General features: G+C 58.2%; 1 protein-coding gene across 4 annotated transcripts in view; it reads right to left on the reverse strand.

Moving 5' to 3' along the window:
* The window catches only part of RAMP1 (receptor activity modifying protein 1), a 54,954-nt gene that overhangs the window by 36,769 nt on the left and 3,036 nt on the right, over positions 1-15,149 (reverse strand). The window contains exon 1 of one of the 4 annotated variants that reach the window (XM_053903079.1): positions 13,226-14,368. The exons of 2 other annotated variants lie outside the window; for them this stretch is intronic. In XM_053903079.1, the coding sequence (XP_053759054.1) occupies positions 13,226-13,338 (113 nt within the window). In that variant the 5' untranslated portion in view covers positions 13,339-14,368. Of the gene's footprint in view, positions 1-13,225; positions 14,369-15,149 lie in introns of those variants that run through there. One more of the 4 variants, XM_019445395.2, reaches the window with a different exon arrangement.

Raw genomic sequence — 15,149 nt, forward strand, 5'->3', positions numbered from 1 at the left:
CACCGCACACCCTCCCCTGCCTTCCCTGCACACCCTCCCCTGCCTACCCCCCCATACCCTCCCTTGCCTTCCCTGCACATCCTCCCCTGCCTTCCCCCTCACCCTCCCCTGTCTCCCCCCCACCACACACCCTCCCCTGCCTTCCCTATACACCCTCCCCTGCCTACCCCCCCATACCCTCCCCTGCCTCCCCCCCCACCGCACACCCTCCCCTGCCTTCCTGCACACCCTCCCCTGCCTCCTCCTCCCCCCATACCCTCCCCTGCCTTCCTCCTCCCCCTCCCCTGCCTCCCCCTCCCCCTCAGCTGACCACGGGGACCGAGGGAACTAGGTTCCAGGTTCCAGATCCTAGGTTCCCTGCCTTCCCCCTCACCCTCCCCTGCCTCCCCCCCCACCGCACACCCTCCCCTCCTTCCCCCCACACACCGCACACCCTCCCCTGCCTCCCCCCCATACCCTCCCCTGCCTCCCCCGCCACATCCTCCCCTGTCTTCCCTGCACACCCATCCCAGAACCCGCTTCCACATAATCCCTGGAGAGGGAGCCTGTGGCTCATCCATCACCGCAGAACCCAGCAAGGTCCCTGCCTGCTGACAGTGGGTCTGACGGCGCCTCCCAGTGCTCCGTGGGGACGAGGCCAGGACTGACCGTCACAAGCAGCACCGGGCCTGGGTCTGATGCTCATGCACCACTCCATCCCTCGCACCAACCCCTGATGCAGTTCCCCACACCCCCACTTCATACATGTGCAAACTGAGGACCCCGGGACCAGACACGGGCTCCTCCCCTCAATGCCACCAGGCCTCTGGCCTACGTGGGCCAGAATATGGGGTCCAGGCTGCAGCCCTTGGTCCCAGGAACAGCCTACAGGCTGCAAGGAGCTCCCTGCTCCCATCCCCTATGTCTGGATGCTCACCAGTTACAAACCAGGCTGACAAACTGTGATGTGAAATGTGTTTTACCCTCCTGCTTAATAAATATGAGCTCGAAAGTAAAAAGTTAAGGGAATGCACTGCCCAGATCAAAATTCCCTCGTCCCCCCTAAGCCCACAACTGGCTCTGGTGGCTGCTGGGCAGGTGGGGAAGACTGTCCCCCAGGTCCCCACCCCTAGGCCTCCCTCCTCTTCCTCTCCACGCTGGACATCTGCTTTCTCCGCCTCCCTAGGGAACAGTGCAGGGCCAGGGTGGGAGGTCCTTCACATTCCCTCTTTGAGGCCCAGCCCACCTACTGCCCCCCAGGCAATGTTGGCCCTCTGCCCACAGGGCACCCCAGCCCCACCCCTACCATCACGGCTTTGCCAAATCCCTGGATGGAGACCGCAGCTGGGAACCCAGGGTTGTACCAGGAATTCTTGGACTCCTTGCTGGGCCTCATGGACATGTGTGGACACTCAGCTGACCCTTGCAGCCCATAAGGCCGCAGGCGGGAGGAAGAGCTCACCCGAGGAGAGGCTGGTAGCCCTCAGGGCAGGTACACTGGGTATGGAGTTCTGGGGTCCCTGACTCTGAAACATGGACTAGAAGGGGGTGTGTACTTGAGTGGGCTCGCCCCACGGCCCCTCAGACACCTGCCCCCTCTGCCTCCGTCTTCCAAGAATAAAATGCAAAGGAAACGGTCCTCTGGCCTCTACAATGCACAGCACTGCCCAAGCTCTTCACACCCAGATATCTTGGAGGCAGGTCCTACTGTGATCATCAACTTACTAGACGGGAAACTGAGGCTTTGGGGCTCAGAAGCAGGCCTAAGGACCCAGCACCAGAAGAGGTGTAGGTTTGACTGAACTCAGCTAATGCCCAGTCCCAAGGTGTTGGGGACTAGGCAGGAAGCTGGGCAATATAGTGGAGGGCCTGACCTCTCTTTCACTGCAGACCTGGAGGAGAGGGCAGAAGATGAAGACAGGTGTTGGGGGTCATAGATGGGGGTCATGACAGCAGGCTGTGAAGTGCCATTTCAGACTGCAGCTTCAGGGGGCTCAATGGAGAGTTCCTGGATGGGTGTGTGGGTACATTGGTGGGTGGACAGACGAATGGATGGATGGGTGGGTGGATGCACAGGTGGGTGGATGGATGAGTGGATGATTGGTTGGATGGATGGACATATGGCTGGGAGGGTGGATGGATGGATGAGTGGGTGGATGGATGAATGGATGTATGGGTGGGTGGGTGGGTGCATAGATGGATGATTGGATGGACAGATGGGTGGGAAGCTAGATGGGTGGGTGGACGGACAGGTGGTGAGTGGATGGGTGGGTGGATATACAGTTGGATGGATGGATGGATGGATGGACGAATGGATGGGTGGGTGGATGGATGGATGAGTGGGTGGATGGGTGGATGACTGGATGGACAGATGGGTGGGTAGATGGATGGAGTGGGTGGATGGACAGGTGGGTGGGTGGATGAGTGGGTGGATGGGTGGATGGATGAGTGGGTGGATAGATGAACGGCTGGCTGGCTGGGTGGGTGGGTAGATGGATGGATGGATGGATAGATGGGTGGGTGGTGGATAGATGGATGGATGAATGGCTGGGTGCATGGACGGATGGATGGGTGGATGGGTAGATAGATGAATGGGTGGGTGGGTGCATAGATGGATGATTGGATGGACAGATGGGTGGGAAGCTAGATGGGTGGATGGATGGACAGGTGGTGAGTGGATGGGTGGGTGGGTGGGTGGACGGTTGAATGGATGGATGGATAGATGGACGAATGGATGGGTGGGTGGATGGATGGATGATTGGATGAACAGATGAGTGAGTAGATGGATGGGGTGGGTGGATGGACAGGTGGTGAGTGGATGGGTGGGTGGGTGGGTGGGTGGGTGGATAGACAGCTGAATGGATGGATGGATGGACGAATGGATGGGTGGGTGGATGGATGGATGAGTGGGTGGATGGGTGGATGACTGGATGGACAGATGGGTGGGCAGATGGATGGGGTGGGTGGATGGACAGGTAGGTGGGTGGGTGGATGGGTGGGTAGATGGATGGATGGGTGGGTAGATGGATGAGTGGGTTGGTGGGTAGTGGATGGATGAACGGATCAATGGATGGGTGGGTGGATGGACAGGTGGGTGGGTGGATGGACAGGTGGGTGGGTGGATGGGTGGGTAGATGGATGGATGGGTGGGTGGGTGGGTGGGTGGTGGATGGATGAATGGATGAATGGATGGATGGATGGATGGATGGGTAGGTGGATAGATAGGACCCAGCCCACAGCTGTGCTAGAATGGAGTGTTGAATGGGAAGCTGAAGCCCTGGGCAGAGGTGACAGCTGACTCACAAAGTAAGGTGTCAAACCGGGAGAGGAAGAGGTAAAGAACAGTCTTGGCTGAGGTAACAGAGCTGACTGGCAGCCTTAAACATGAGTGAAGAGGAGACTGACACTGGAGAGCTGGAGGGCAGGCCAGCCGTGGAGGCCACCTGGGAGCACTGACAGCAATGCCCTGAAGTCCCCTCGGGTGTGACCTCCCCTGGCCCTCCCAGAGTCCCGGGTACCGGGAGGCTGGTCAGGGCCTGTGTTCCTGGAAGAGAGGCCAGGACGTCTCAAAGTGGGCAAGAGCTATCCCCTCAAGGCAGCGAGAGCTCTCGGGAAGGGGACAGGTGTCCAGCCACAAGTGTGCACCCACATACACAGCGCCCCTGCAGAGTCAGAGACTCAGGGTCAGGGGAGGACTGTGGTCAGAGGGGACTGATATCCTGTGGGTCCCAGGAAGAGATACGGCAAGGCGCCCCCAGCGGCGTCCACGGGCTCCACGCTCTTTCAGAGGGTTCATCTGAAGACCCCCGAGCCCCCACCGATTCCGCCAGAACGTGAGACCGGCGTGGGAGAGAGAACTCAGCCACTGAACTAATTACGTGACAGGCCCCAGGCTGCACACATCACAGGGTGGGTCAAAGCTGACAAAGCGACATTCCAGAGCAGCGAAAGAAAAATTAAACCCAAACAAAACACACAACAAACCCCACGAAGGCGGAGGTAGAGGGGAGGCCAGGCAGCAGAAGTCTGAGCCGCGGCCATCCTTGTGCCCGCTTCCTGGAGGGCGTCCCATGGGCAGGGTCTCACCAGGGTGGGCAGGACACCCCGGAAGGCTCCTGGGGTGTTAGCCGGAGAAGCTGGGGAGTAAGGCCGGCGGGCAGGGTGGGGGTAAAAGGATGGCACGTGGGGAAAACTCCTTGGAGGGTCTCCTGAGGACAGGACCCACGTGTGGGCCAGGCCAGGCCTCCCTCGATGCTCTGGGAAGGAGGGCCCCCCTGCCAGGGTGCGTGGCAGTGGAGGCCGGGAGGCCACAGCATGTCCCTGGGGCTCTCTGGGAGCCCTCAGGAGTCCTGCCCTCAGGAGCCCCCCACCCCTCTGTTCCTGCCACTTCCCAACAGCCCCGGCGGGTGCCCCATGGATCCCACGCGAGCACGGCGAGGGTACCCCTGAGAAAGCCCACCGGCCGTGGACAGAGAGGTGCTGGGGACTCACAGGGAGCTCAGGGGTGCTAGGACACCGGCTTCCGGAAGGAATTCCAAGCTGCCCATCCAGCCTCATTCCAAGAGTCACCCCTCTGTCCCCAGCCCTCACTGCCCCCAGCACCTTGCTTATCTCCCCACTGGGAACAGACGCCTTTCCCCAAGCGTGGCCTGTCCGTGGCTGTGGCCTCCTCCTCCTCCGAGAGGTCCCAGCTGTCCCCAGCCGTTCCCCTGGCCACTTCCTCAGCCTCATTTGGGGGCTGGAGCAGCTCTGTTTTCTCAGAACAGTATCTGCGGCCCCACCTCTCGCACCCTCTCTGACGTGCGTGCACGTTAACATCTGTCCTCTGTCGTTGGGACAGTGACACTGGCTGACCAGAGGGTCAGCGGGTGTTCTGTGTGAGAGGGGAGCTAGGGCGCTTCCATCGTGGGCTCCCCTCCTGTGCAGGAAGGGTCAGATTCAGGGCAAAGATGAACGTGCTTCTCGGTCAGGACGCTCGGCCACGGGTGACAGAAACCCCCAGGGGCTCCTGGGAGCACCCGAGGAATCGGGGACAGAGACACAGGACGGAGGGGCTTCACTGACTGAGCTGCCCAGGTGCCTGGTTTAAGGTGTCTTTCTTTCTTCTCTCTTTTAATGTTTATTTATTTATTTTGAGAGAGAGAGAGAGAGAGAGAGAGAGACAGGAAGAGAGAGAATCCCAAGCAGGCTCCGTGCTGTCAGCGCAGAGCCCGACAGGAGGCTCGAACCCACAAACCTGGGCCGAGTCAGGACGCTTGACCCACTGAGCCACCCAGGCACCCCTTTTTCTTAAACAAGCCTCATGGGGTTTCTTTCCTTGGAGAGAGAGTACCTTACCATTTTAAAACTGACTAAAACTGCCAGAAGTTTTAAACCCCGCTGTTTGGGGCCAGATGGGTTCTGTTCCTGTGTGGTTGCGAACGAAATCACTCGTAACTCTGTCTTTAAAAGGCCGTGTGCGGAGGCCGTGAGCAGATAGCATTCCGTCCTCGGCGTGTCAGGACAGCAGCCTTCCCTGGCATGTGCGTTCGTCAAGAATTAGGTGTCCTTTTAGGGAGAATTCCAAGAACGAGCTCCCTCTCTCCACAGCGGAAAACGCCCCTGACCTGAGCAGCAATGGTGGCCACACAAGGGCTGCGGGACCCTCAGGCAAGGTGACCGGGGGCTGGAAAGACAGGGAGGCCGGGCTCCCCTGGGGGACCCTGGGCTTCAGGGCTGCAGGACAGGTGCACTGAGAGACCTTTAATATTAGGTTTTCCAACGAGACACAAGGGGCCCAGGATGTGAACCCCATATGTCCCATTTTACGGGTCCCTGGTCTGTGCCTGCGGATCTGGCAGGAAGGGCCCATCCTGCTCTGGCTGATTTCCTATTTGCAGAGGGAGAACCCGAGAGCCCACGCCGTCCTCCAGAGCTGCAGTCGGGGGGCGGCTGGGGTGAAGGGTGGGGGAGGGGCAGCTGCAGGGAGGCCTTCCTGCAGGGTGACCCGGCTGGAGGCTGAAGTGCAGACCCCCCAGAGGTGCCCGTGAGTGGGGGAAGGGGGAGTGCAGCCTGCGAGCCTCCAGAGACCCCAGACAGAGGAGGCCTCGCTTGGGGCCCCGGGCAGGCTTCTTCACCTCTTGGGCCTCAGTTTCTCTGTGTGTGAAATGGGCACCTCCTGCACCAGGTGGGCTAATGCTTTCCAGAGGACGTGTTTTCATGGAAGCGAGCCCACTTCAAAATGAACAGCCCACCTTGGTGGGGTTTTCGACATGAGCCTCCCTTGGCAACTCACAGGACACTGGAGGCCTGAACCCAGTGGCCTGTAGGGGTGACGGTGGGGAAGGACATGGGAGGCGCAGGAGGGGGAGGCTGGGAGGGGCCGGGACGCTTTCAGGGGCTCACTGTCTTGAGTCCACACACAGGTGTACACGTATGTCCGAACCTTCCAAATTGTGCACTTCAAACATATTCAGTTTACTCTAGGTCAGTTACACCTCACCGCAACTGTTTAAAACTGGTAAGTGCAGGGGTGCCCGGGTGGCTCAGTTAAGTGTCCCACTCTCGATCTCGGCTGAGGTCATGATCTCACGGTTTGTGAGATCGAGCCCCAGGTCAGGCTCCATGCTGACGACGTAGAGCCTGCTTGGGGTTCTCTCTCCGTCCCTCCCCTGCTCGCTCTCTCTCTCTCTCTCTCTCTGTCAAAATAAACGAATAAACTTAAAAAACAGTTTAAAAATCCCACATAAACATACAATTGGTAAAATGTTACCTCTTTGCTCTTTCCAGATCTTCTAATCACCGTTGCGAAGATCCTCACTCCGCGGGCCCCCGCTACAGTGGTGCCAGCAGGGAGAGCCACCCACTTCCCCAGGATACCCCCTCGGGAGCCAAATCCCCAGGACGCTACATGCCTGGCCTGTCCCCGAGTGCCCCAGGGAATGACGTACTCGGAACTCGGTTTGAACACGCTGCCCTCATCCATCAGCCTATTCTGACAAATGAAAACAAAAACCAAGATGACAACCCACCGAAAAAGAGGTTAAACCTCTCGTGTGTCCAGTAAAAACTCCCTACTCGGGCGTCAAGGCCCCGCGAGCCATCCCTTCCTGGCTGCCCAGTGCACAGCCCTCCTCTGACCCCGGGGCGGCTGCCAGGAGGACCCGGTCCTGAGCCGAATGCGGGAGCTCAGGGCCTGCACCTCCCTGAACACGGTGTCCACCTGCAGCGGCTTCTGGGGAGTTTGGGGGCTGACGGCACGGAAAGCGTAGGTGTGAATGCACTGGGACACCTCGCACTCCTTGCCGGTGACGGCCCGCTTCCCTTCTCAGGCCTCTTCTGGCTTCTAGAAAGCTCAGAGTGGCTTGGGTCTTAGGAGATGGTCTTCTCGTCTCTCCTTTTAAATACTGTTGCTTTCACCTCTTGTAGAGGGTGCTGGTGCTGGGGACACGATACCATGTCACATTTGGGCGCCTGAGGATATCTGTGTCTCCGCCAAGAGCCACCATCTGTATTTTTTTTGGAAGCAAGCTGGGCATCATGGGTAGAAAGAAGGCCCGGCTCTAGGTCTGTTACGCACCACTTCCAGAAGTGCTTCTCCTCCCACGGCTCACGCTGGGGACACCCGCCCAGGGCGGCGACAACCACGCCTCAAGTGGCCAAGTCCTGTCCTAAGCCCTCTATAGGCATCGGTCTAGTTAATCCTTGCAAGTAACCAGTACGGCAGGTTTTCTCGTTCTCTCATTTAACAGATGGAGACAGTGGGGGCTCAGAGAGGTTAAGAGACCTGCCCAGAGTCACACAGCCCAGGAGTGGTGCAGCCAGGAGGCAACCCCTGACTTGCTTCTCTCAGAACACCTGGGAGAGACAGTGAGGCCGGCCAGCTCAGTGCCAGGGACCCCCAAGGCGGCCCCAAGGCCTGTGGATGACCGACGTCCACAGGAGTTTTGAAGGGAGGCATCTCTGCAGGCCGGCTTCCTCGGGGCCATCCTCCCCATGAGCGGTCGAGAGGGGTCTTGCTCGAGCGGCAGGAGGTCCACGCGATGGATGGCCACCCAGCCACCGACAGTGATGCCTGGAGGCGTGCAGGTGCTGAGGGAAGCAGGTGCAGGCCTCCCCCCCCTGCCCCCTCACTGGGAGGACCGCTCCCACAGAGGGGCACCAGCGGAGAGGTCAAGGTGAGGACAGACGGCCCAAAGGGGCCCTCGGAGTCCTGGAGGGGCCGGCACCCAGACTCAATCCCACGGCCATCACTGGCATCCTGAAGGGACTTGTGGTACCACCAGAGAAGGGCAAAAGGAATTCTGTGATTTTATAAACCAATTTTCAGAGCTCACCTGTCAAAGAAGGCTATTTGGTGTGTGTTTAATGACAACGCAGGGCACTGGCGCAGGTGTTCGATTTACAAATAAACCACAGTGCAGGGGGCTCCCTGGTGGAGGTGGTCTCAGAATGGCACTGACGGGGCGGGACCAGGAAGGCCTGGAGACAAGTGTTCTAGAGGTTGAGGTGCCCAGGCCCTGAGGGAGGAGCTCCCGGCCTCTCGGAGCACCTGCCCCTGCCTCCCTCATGGCTGGTTCCTCTGGTTCCCCCGGACCAGGCCCTTCAGTCACCAAGCCCTGTCCCCAGCGGGCAGGAGGCGCCAGTGCCAGCCCCTGTGTGGTTGCCGCGGTCCTTTCCGGCATTCCCCACGTGGTCTCTGGGCATGTCACCACTGCTGTGCTTCCCTCCGAGCACACTGACTGCCCTCCAGGGGTCCCGTCTGCCCCCCAAAAGACTCTCCATCCCCAGCAAGAGGAATCCCCAGCCCCGGCTCTTCTCTGAGAAGCCAGTCAAGGGAGAAAAGGAAAAGTCCTCTAGGCCGCAGCCCCGTTTCATTCGCCATTCAAACAGCAGTTTCTCCGATGAAGCCTTTATCAAGCAGGTTCTCTGCTTGTCACCTGACCAGGATCCTCCTGGCAGACCCAGCCCACCATCCCCTTGCTCTGGCCCAGAGATCCTTGCCTCCCTCCTCCCCTCCCCCCCCAGAAGTGCCTGCTCTGTGCTAGACGTGGGGGCACCTGTTCACGTGTCCCCCGCATCCATGAGGAAACGGGATGCTAAAGCGGGCCCGAAACCTAACCGACACAGAATAACACCCAAAGACCGGGCAGTGGAGTCAGACAACGTCAGACTAAAAACCGATAAACCACAGTATCATCGCTGACAGAGTTAAATTCCACCTGGAAAGCAGTGACGGGCACCTTGCACCTGCCAGGATGGCTACCTTCAGAAAACCAGAAAATCACACGTGTTGGTGAGCATGTGGACAAGTTGGAACGCTTGAGCACTGCTGACGGAATGCAAAATGGTGCCCTGGCCGTGGGAACCAGGATGGCAGTTCCGGGAAAGTAAACACAGAACTACCATCTGAGCCAGCAATCCCAGGCAGACACACAAAAGACGTGAAAGCAGGGCCTCGAACAGATACGTGCACACGCGTGTTCACAGCGGCACGACTCGTGACAGTCAGACGCTGGGAGCCACACAGGTGTCCACTAACAGATGAACAGATAAAAATGCAGCCTATCTACACTTTTTTTTAATATTTGAGAGAGAGAGAAAGAGAGAGAGAGAGAGAGAACAAGTGGGAGAGGGGCAGAGAGAGAGAGGGAGACACAGAATCGGAAGCAGGCTCCAGGCTCTGAGCTGTCGGCCCAGAGCCCGACGTGGGGCTTGAACTCATGAACCGCAAGATCATGACCTGAGCCGAAGTGGGACGCTTAATTGACTGAGCCACCCAGGCGCCCTAGTTCAGCCTTGAAAAGGAAGGAAATCCTGCCACATGCTGTAGGTGGGTGAATCCCGAAGATATCAGGCTCAGTGAAACAAGCCAGCCACAAAAAGACAGTACTGTATGAGTTCACTCCTATGAAGTACACATTCCTAGACACAGAAAGCAGATGGTGGGGGGTGGGGCAGGGGGTGTTCGTGTTTATGAAGAGTCAGCGTTTAATGGCAGAGTTACAGTCTGGGAAGATGAGAAAGTTCTGGAGATGGATGATGAGGATGGTTGCCCGACAACGTGAACGTATTTTGTGCCACAGAACCTTGACACGGGTAAGGTGGTAAATTTTATGTTATGTATATGTATTTTTTTATTTTTAACGTTTATTTAGTTTTGAGATAGAGACAGAGCATGAATGGCGGGGTGTCAGGGAGAGAAGGAGACACAGAATCGGAAACAGGCTCCAGGCTCTGAGCGGTCAGCACAGAGCCCGGTGTGGGGCTCGAACTCACAGACCGTGAGATCATGACCTGAGCCGAAGTCGGACGCTCAACCAACTGAGCCACCCAGGCACCCCTATGTTATGTATATTTTACAGCAATTAAAAATAAAAAAATAGGGGTGCCTGGGTGGCTCACTCAGTTAAGCGTCTGACTTTTGTGATCAGGTCATGATCTCGTGGTTCGTGGGTTCCAGCCCCGCATCGGGCTCTGTGCTGACAGCTCAGAGCCTGGAGCCTGATTCCAATTCTGTGTCTCCCTGTCTCTCTGCCCCTCCCCCACTCATGCTCTGTGTCTGTCTCTCAAAACATAGATGCTAAAAATAAATAAATAAATAAATAAATAAATAAATAAATAAATAAAATAAAATAAAATAAAATGGACAAAGCAATGAGTGGGATGAATGTAAGAACCAGCCACATAGATGTGACCTGCAGGGGTCACAGGCGCGAGTTCCCTATTGTCCCTCCCGGCACAGCGCACGGCGGCTCAACCAGGGAAAACGCACGGGATCACAACAGCGGTGTGAGCTTCTAGCTCTCAGCCCCTGGCAGAGCTGGAAAACTAAAATAAGTAAGGTTACCTACATAATGTAGTTTCCTACGAAGACCAGAATCGACACACCAAACCTCACCCTCTTCCCGTGGGCTTATGGGCCACTTACCAAGGGAAAATTCTGTAAGGCCAGGAAGGAGCCCTGACAAACCACAGCGGTGGTCCATGACCTCAATGCAATAAAAGCAGCAATATCGGGGCAGAAACCAAAAAACCTGAGCAGTTGGGATTTTTAAAAAACTTGCTTCCAAAGAATTCAGAGGCTAAGGAGGAAACTGAAGCCAGCCACACACACGGAAAATCTAGAAAATATTAACAATGGCCACAAGACAGACACTTGGGGAAGGCGGCCAAGAGGCCAAGCAGAGAATGGACTGGACAAGTTTCAGTGCTAAGAAGAAAAGCAAACGGGTTCAGCATTTGAGGAGAAAGAACTGGTCTGCTGGGGGTGGGGCTGGGGGACAGATGACAAGAGATCACGCGTGTCCACGTCCATCAAGGAACAACGCGAAACCCTCAGTTCGCGAATCGGGCCGAAAAAGGGCACACGTCCACAGGCACAAGTAGAAAAATAAGATAATTGTCTATATCGTTACACGTTGGGTAAAACGGACAAGTTCACGGAAAATGTGAAACAGGGTCCTCGCCGTGAGAAACAGGAAACCCAGGCGGACCCATACCCATGAGGGTCTGCTCTCTTCAGCCCCGAAGGGGCTCCACCCAGATGGTTTTCTGGGTGGAAATGGGGGTCCTCAGCTCTTGGGGGATGTCTCTCGTTCGTGCCTCGCAAACTGCCCCGATACAGACGGAAAGGATGGAAGTTCTCGCACGTCTTTTGGGAAGAGAACCCAGTGTCGCGAACGCCACGCCCCGAAGCCACCTGACCTAGCGACGAAGGAGCAAAACACAAGACGAGCAGCGGTCGGCAGACTCCTGGGGAGACCCCGTTTGTCCCAGAAAGGCTCGAGGCTCGCATGGCAGACCTCCTCTCCACCTGTGCCCCCCCCTCTGTGGCGCCAGCAGCCCCCCCCCACCCCCGCCACAGAGAGCTCCCAACTCCTCCCGCTGTTAGTGCGGTGGCAGTTAGCGGTTCTTCCTTCACATCAAGAAAACAGAGCTCACACATGGAAAGAAGGCTCGTTCTCCTTCCTTCCTCCCCCGCTCACCCAGCTGAGATAACATCACATAAAAAGCATCTTGCTCCCGAAGGAGAAAGACCGAAGGTTTGGGACGCTGCTGGCAGAAGAGACACCGTCCCAGCCAGTGGGGGCAGAAAACAAAGCGAAGGGGCCCCGAGACGATCTCATGACGTGTCTGAAAGAGTCAAGGGGGAGAAGGACGGCAACAAAGCCAGAAGACAGCCCTGCCAGACACCGAGGGCGGGGAGAGAGGCCAACCAACCACACCACAAACATACGAAAAGGAGCCTAGAGGACAGCAGCGGCCAGTTAGAAAATAAATAGGGGAGGGGAGCCCGTTTGCAGTAATTGCTAGGAACCCGCGGGGGAAACGGGGTCCTGCTGGAGCGGGGAGGCACTGAGTGCGGCTTCCTAACCAGCTGGTCTTGATGTGAATCCTCCCCGATCAGTCAATAAATCAGAGCAACTGCCATTCAAACCCCAATAGCCACTTAGCTAGAAAACGGGCAGACGGCCCAGGTGGACCAGAGATCTGCATATTTAAAACCAGGGCGCCCCAGAGGGAACCTGAGGTCGGCAGGCTCTCTGGCTGACCCCGGCTGACCCCTCTGTCAGGGGCCCCACGGATGCTGCCCCTGTCAAAGCGCCCAGTGGCACCCTGCAGCCACATCTGTCTCCTCTCCGTGGCCTCGACTGCTAGTCCCCGGCCAGCACCCGTCTTCATCCCTTCTGTCTGTGCTTCGCACACCTTCCCGGCTGTGATGTTACCCCAGATGTCTCCCCCAGCCGTACCTCTCTTCTGGGCCCTGCGCTTGTGTGGACACCGGCCTACCTGCCATTGTCCCTTACTGTCCAAGGGGAACGTGGCTGCTGTGACTGGGGCTCCCAGCTTCAGCAAATAAAAATACAGGACGTCCAGGTAAATCTGAACGTCAGCTAAGCACGAGTATTTAGAAGTATGGCACGAGACAGGCTTATACTAAAACGGTCGGTCGTTTATCTGAAGTTTGAATTTAAGTGGGGGCCATGCGTCCTCCCCGCCAGCCCCGCGGTGGACCCCCACCCTCCGCCTCTGCCAGGCGCCCGGCGGCTCCCGATGCCTCCCTGCTTCCTTGTGGCCCACACCCAAACCCACGGCGCGTCCCTCACTCCTGCCACCTCAAACCTCCGGCTGCACCCCCGTCCCGCCAGCCCTCGCCGGTCCCCTGCCTCCAACCCGCCGCAGCACAGCAGCCCACGGCTCTCCCAAACCACTTAACACGCTTCAGGCTTCCCCACTGCCCTGGGATGAAATCTGGACGGCTTACCCTGGCCCACAGGCTCGGGTCCTCCTCGAGCACCCGCCTTGCTCAAAGCCCTCCTCTCGCCACACTTCAGCCATCAAGGCTTCCGGAAAGTTCCAAGATTCAGGCCTCTGCATAACCACCCTGGGGATCTGGAGGGCTCTTCCCAAACTGCTCAGGGCTCGGGAGAAGGGCCCCCACCTCCAGCTCTACCCCCATGGCTTATGCAAAGAGCACTGTTTATGTGTTTACACGGAAGGGCTTCTCAGCCTCGGCCCCACAGACGTTGGTGCTGGGCCATTCTTGCGGGGGTGAGGGGCTGTCCAAAGCTGAACAGGGCAGCCTCCAGCAGTGGGCTACCTACTAGAACCCCTTTCCTGTCATGACACAACACGACCCACTTGAGCTACAGGACACATAGGAGTTTCCAGGAGAAACGGTTTCGCTCTCCTATCCGTCCACCTACCCAGCCAGCGGCCATCTTTCCTCTGACCATCACACCCATGGAATCTTCTAGAGGCAATAAACACACACACGCACAGAGAAAGCCAACCTTGGGTATCAGTGTCACCAGGTTTCTGTTTAAGTGATTATGCCTTCTAGACCTCTTCCCTCTGTGACATGTGGTTTTGCTTCGTGATACGTGAACGGCTTGAATTCTAGTTGATCACGGGTCAGAGCATGTGACAATATGGCGGTCATCGGTATGCAATTCTTTCCCTGGGCCAATTGCTGCCTTTTGCCCTCCCAGGCACGTGTGGCTCAGGAAGACTCCTTCCTGGTGGGCCTTGCGGGCACAGGAGGTGCAGAGCCCGGGAGAGCACGGTGGGTGCTACCCAGGTCCCCCTGCACCCCAGTCCCTGTGAGTGACCCGGTGGGAAGGTGGTTGCCCACCCCAGGGGTGGCGGGAGGGGCAGCTGGGGAAGGCTTCCCAGAGGCAGGCAGACATCTGGAAGGGGGGCCGTGCAGCTGGGGGGCAGGAGGCAAGCAAGGCCGGGCGGGAGAGGTCCCAGAATCCACTGTGGGGACCGCCCACGGCAGGGAGGGCGGCATCAGAGGACCAAATAAAGGAGGCAGCGGGAGGCCTGATGAGGAACAAAGGAAGCGAGGCCTCTGCCCCCCACGGCCTGGTTGGTGCGTCTCCTGGTGGGGGTGGGGGCGCTCCCAGGGGGGTGCTTACATGCTTCAGATGATGATGGAAGTGAGGCCTTTCCGTGGCAAGGAAAATACGGAAATAAAACAATCTTCGGGGAAAAGACAAATCTTCTCCACGGACAACAATCACTTCATTATGTTAACATGAATACGGTCCTGTTTAGGTCGGGAGCCCTCCTGGGCCGCTGTGCTGACATAACCATCCTCACCGAGAGCCCGCGAGTTCTCTAGAACGTCACTCAGCGGCGGGGGTCATCCTGTCACGGAGGGAGGCAGGTCTGGTTGACGAGGCCACCTCACCGGGGGGCTCTGTGTGCGAGGGGGGGCGGGCATCCCCTCTCTCGGCATCACCTGTCTCTCTGGCATGCAGAGGCAGGCGGGCACGGGGCCTCCTCCACCCGGCTCCCCTCTCCCCTTCCCACTCCTGCTCTCCTCCTCCCTGCCACACACCCTCAGGATGCCTCCCCTGAGGCCTGGGAGAGAAGAGGCTCCCGGCGGGGTTGCCAAGCCCTCAGAGCCCACTGCTGCCTGCCGCGCAGCAGGCACCTGTCCGTCTGTGTTGTCACGGTCCCCCCACCCGTGGCTCACAGGATGGGATGTGACAGCCGGGCTCGGAGATCCAGCCGAGGGGAGGGAGCCCGCTTTTCCCACGGCTCCAGGAGGAAACGGATTGTTCAGCCAGGGTCCCCTGCCCTCCCTGAGGCAATCCTGACGGACAGGCCTGAGTCGGGGCCCAGAGAGGGGAGAGCCCCCCCATGCCAGGTGGGCCTGGCCTCGGGAAGGAAGGGCTCTG

Source organism: Panthera pardus, unplaced genomic scaffold, assembly GCF_024362965.1.
Source record: "Panthera pardus isolate Hobbes unplaced genomic scaffold, ASM2436296v1 HiC_scaffold_10, whole genome shotgun sequence".
In the NCBI taxonomy this organism is placed as follows: domain Eukaryota; kingdom Metazoa; phylum Chordata; class Mammalia; order Carnivora; family Felidae; genus Panthera; species Panthera pardus.